Here is a 3,756-nt window from a genome sequence, read left to right as displayed (position 1 = left end):
CGCCAGCTCCAACAGAACTCCCTGATCCCGTGGTTGCTGCTCCTTTGAACCCCGGGGAGAGGGGAGGGAAGGGGTCGGGAGCCACCAACCAGGGACAGGAGGGGAGGGACAAAGGGACAAAGGACACCTGGATGGCCCAATGCCCCCCAGGGGTAGAGGGCATCCTTTGGATCTGTCAATCTGGAATGCCAGGATTGACAGACAGTGCTGGGAGGGGAAAGGAGAGGGGACTGACACACCTGGCAGGGAATTATCAGGGAGAAACCCGGGGTATGTGAGGCAAACCATGACATCTCACCACAACAGTGGGGGCTGCCAGGGGTCCCTCCACAGCCCAGAGCCGTGCCCTGACCTTGTGCAGGGCAGTGCCACATTTCAGAGCAGCTCCTGGGAGCGTGCTCGTGGTGCAGACACGCATCCAGCTCCCAGCACATGGGGTTTTCCTGGCTCAGGTCAGATTTTTCTGGCAGTTTCAGGGCTTTTTTTAGTGGTTGTTTCCCAGTTTCTGTGCAGTGACAGCAGGTGACAGGTGAAACCGGGCGTGTTTGTGCACGGGGACAGCAGTGGAACCTTTGGGGTGCTCACAGTGACTCACACAAGGTTATTTGGGACAACTGAAAGGGGGTAACAATGCACCAGGAAGGAGAGAGGTAAAATTTGGGGCAACTCTGATGTATTTTGAAAGGGGGTAAAAGGAGGGAGGTGAGAGCAGCCCTGCACTTGCTCTGCCAGCCCTGAGGGTGCTGCCTCCCTGCTCCCTGTGCTCTGTGGGGCTCTGTTTGTTTTTTCCTGGTGCTAATTAGAGCCTCTCAATGCAGCCTGGGCTCCTCCTGCCCACTGCCTTGTATGCCTTCAGTGTCTCTGGGGTCACAGAGCTTTGGCTGTTGGCTGTGAGCACCAGGGGTGGTGCCAGCCCTTGGCACACACAGCGTGGAGTTGGCAGGAGCTGGATCCTTCCCTGCCTCAGGGGCTGGAGATGGGAGATTTCTCCTCCTCCTGCTGCCTCCCATCCAATTAACTTGCCCAGGAGCTGCTGGCAGTAAATCCTGGGGAGTCAGTTGTGCCACCACTGTCCTTTCCTCACTCAGCTCCTGCCTCTCCTCACAGGGGACGCTGGAGGGGCTGGAGGAGGAGCTGCTGGCCTTCTTCTCTGTCACCCCCCACTCTGTCTACACAGCACTGATGGATAACAGGTATTTCCCCATCTCTGGGGTTCCCCAGGGCTGCCCCGGGCTGCAGAGGGGCTTTAGGAGCACGGGACACCCCTGGGGCTGGGTCTCCACCTGGCCTGGTGGGTGGGAGGCACCTTGTGGCACTTTGTGCTCCCCCTCTGCCCTGTGTGTCCCCGGGAGGATGGAGGGCAGGGCAGGGACGCACAGGGCAGGCTCTAACTAACCCTGTCCCTTCTCCCCCAGCTTTGAGAGGCTCCTGCTCCACGCACTCTGCCAGTACATGGATCTCGTCTCTGCCAGTAAGAGCCCCATGTCTGCTTGGTTTTAGTTTGGATTTTCACTTTGTTGTTGTTTTTCCCCTTTCCCTCCATCGCTATCTCTCCTCTCCAGCTCAGCCTTTTTCCTCCCTTCCTCCTCCGGGCCCCGCCTCGCCCTGGGGCTCAGAGATAACCCCACGGTCCCACCCCCTCTGCTTCCTCCCCAGCGATGCCTGCAGCTCCCTGGGCAGCCCCAGTGGTCACCAAGCTCAGCCAGACCCAGCTCTGAGGGGGAATTTGGGTGGTCCAGAGCAAGAAATCTGCTCACGGGGTTCCCTCTCCTGCAGCTGCTTCCTCCTCCCAATGATCAACCATGCTCTCCTGCTGCCCTGGGTGTCCCCAGAAGGTTTTGTTGCCAAGGCAGGGATGGAATCAGGCTCCATCCCTCCAGAGGAGCTGCTTGTGGCAATCTGCCTGTGTTCATGATGGGGAGAGCGAGCCCCAGGATGGAGGGCACAGAAAACAGGGGAGCCTGCACTCACCACGAGCCCCAGGGAGGAGGGGAGGGCTGGGAAGGGCCTGTTGGACACCCCTGAGAGGGGGAGCAGGGTTGTGCTGACCTCTCCATCCCACCCACAGGCTCGGACATCGAAGGGAAGCGCCAGATGAAAGTGAGCAACAAACACCGCGTGTTCCTGCCCCCGGAGCTGCTGCTCTCAGACTACCTGGGCCAGATGAGCTGATGCCCCCACAGTTTTAAGTGTAATATAGCTTGTGTTTTTTATCACGTGTGTGTATTTACATGTGTGTGTGCTGGAGGGGTGCAGCTCCCTTCGGGGCTCTGCTTTTCCATTGGGGGGGCAGATGGGGCATTTTGGGGGTCCCTCTATGTGCCAAGGGTTGCTCGCGGGGAAATCTTTGCTGGTTGCTCTGGTCCCACGATGCCACCGACTGCCATTAACCGCGGGCACCCCCAGACCCAGGAGGCTCGGCCAGAGCGGGGTGTGGGCAGCTCCCGGTGCCTTTTACCCCACACCCTGCGCCCTGCCCGCAGAACGGGGCTGGTTTTAAGTGTAATATAGCTTGTGTTTTTTATCACGTGTGTGTATTTACATGTGTGTGTGCTGGAGGGGTGCAGCTCCCTTCGGGGCTCTGCTTTTCCATTGGGGGGGCAGATGGGGCATTTTGGGGGTCCCTCTATGTGCCAAGGGTTGCTCGCGGGGAAATCTTTGCTGGTTGCTCTGGTCCCACGATGCCACCGACTGCCATTAACCGCGGGCACCCCCAGACCCAGGAGGCTCGGCCAGAGCGGGGTGTGGGCAGCTCCCGGTGCCTTTTACCCCACACCCTGCGCCCTGCCCGCAGAACGGGGCTGGTTTTAAGTGTAATATAGCTTGTGTTTTTTATCACGTGTGTGTATTTACATGTGTGTGTGCTGGAGGGGTGCAGCTCCCTTCGGGGCTCTGCTTTTCCATTGGGGGGGCAGATGGGGCATTTTGGGGGTCCCTCTATGTGCCAAGGGTTGCTCGCGGGGAAATCTTTGCTGGTTGCTCTGGTCCCACGATGCCACCGACTGCCATTAACCGCGGGCACCCCCAGACCCAGGGGAGCCCCTCGCGCCTCCTTGGCTGGTTCAGCAACAATAAAAACGGTGCTGCCCTGCTCCGGCTCTGTGTCTCCGTGGGGATGATGATGAGGAGGATGAGGAGGTGGTTTGGGGGCTGGTTGTGCTGCCCTGCTCCGGCTCTGTGTCTCCGTGGGGATGATGATGAGGAGGATGAGGAGGAGGTTTGGGGGGTGGTTTGGGGGCAGCCGGTTGGGCACGGGATGGAAAATGTGGGTGCTGGGGGGTGCGAAAAATATGGAACGCTTCACGAATTTGCGTGTCATCCTTGCGCAGGGGCCATGCTAATCTTCTCTGTATCGTTCCAATTTTAGTATATGTGCTGCCGAAGCGAGCACGAATTGTGGTGCCCCCGCATATGTATTTAAAGGTCTAGAAACACAACACAATCAAGATATGGTGACTACACTGTGATTCGATATTGAACGCATAATGAGCTCCCTCAAATACTTCTCAATGTTTCACTCATCATTTTCCTCAGGTTTTACCAAAATTTTGAAAAACACGCCGGTTCTGTTTGCTGTTCTGCCCGGTGGCTTCTGGGTAGTTTGTTATGCTAATGAGTCCTCTGAGGGTGTCCGCGGCAGTGCCTGAGCGCGCGGCGCAGGCGCGGCACGGGCAGCCCACGGAGGCGCCGGGGTTCTCGGGAGCGGCGGGCGCCGGTGAGTGAGGCGGGACCGGGACCGGGACCAGGAGCCCCGGG

At 58.7% G+C, this 3,756-nt stretch overlaps 1 protein-coding gene and 1 non-coding gene across 2 annotated transcripts in view; one reads left to right on the top strand and one right to left on the bottom strand.

The window, feature by feature from the left end:
• The window catches only part of R3HDM4 (R3H domain containing 4), a 9,252-nt gene extending 7,069 nt beyond the window's left edge, over positions 1-2,183 (top strand). Inside the window, exons 6-8 of the mRNA XM_031063262.1 lie at positions 1,108-1,193; positions 1,416-1,471; positions 2,069-2,183. Coding sequence (XP_030919122.1) covers positions 1,108-1,193; positions 1,416-1,471; positions 2,069-2,172 — 246 coding nt within the window. The 3' untranslated portion in view covers positions 2,173-2,183. The remainder of the gene's footprint in view (positions 1-1,107; positions 1,194-1,415; positions 1,472-2,068) is intronic.
• Positions 2,184-3,284: 1,101 nt separating this feature from the next.
• On the bottom strand, positions 3,285-3,391 carry LOC115948727. The gene has a single exon (XR_004082515.1). It is a non-coding gene; the product is annotated as a U6 spliceosomal RNA (small nuclear RNA).
• Between the last annotated feature and the right edge of the window lie 365 nt (positions 3,392-3,756).

Source organism: Geospiza fortis, unplaced genomic scaffold, assembly GCF_000277835.1.
Source record: "Geospiza fortis unplaced genomic scaffold, GeoFor_1.0 scaffold241, whole genome shotgun sequence".
Taxonomy (NCBI): domain Eukaryota; kingdom Metazoa; phylum Chordata; class Aves; order Passeriformes; family Thraupidae; genus Geospiza; species Geospiza fortis.
Note: the sequence above shows the minus strand (reverse complement) of the source record. Positions and strands in the feature narration are given on the sequence as shown.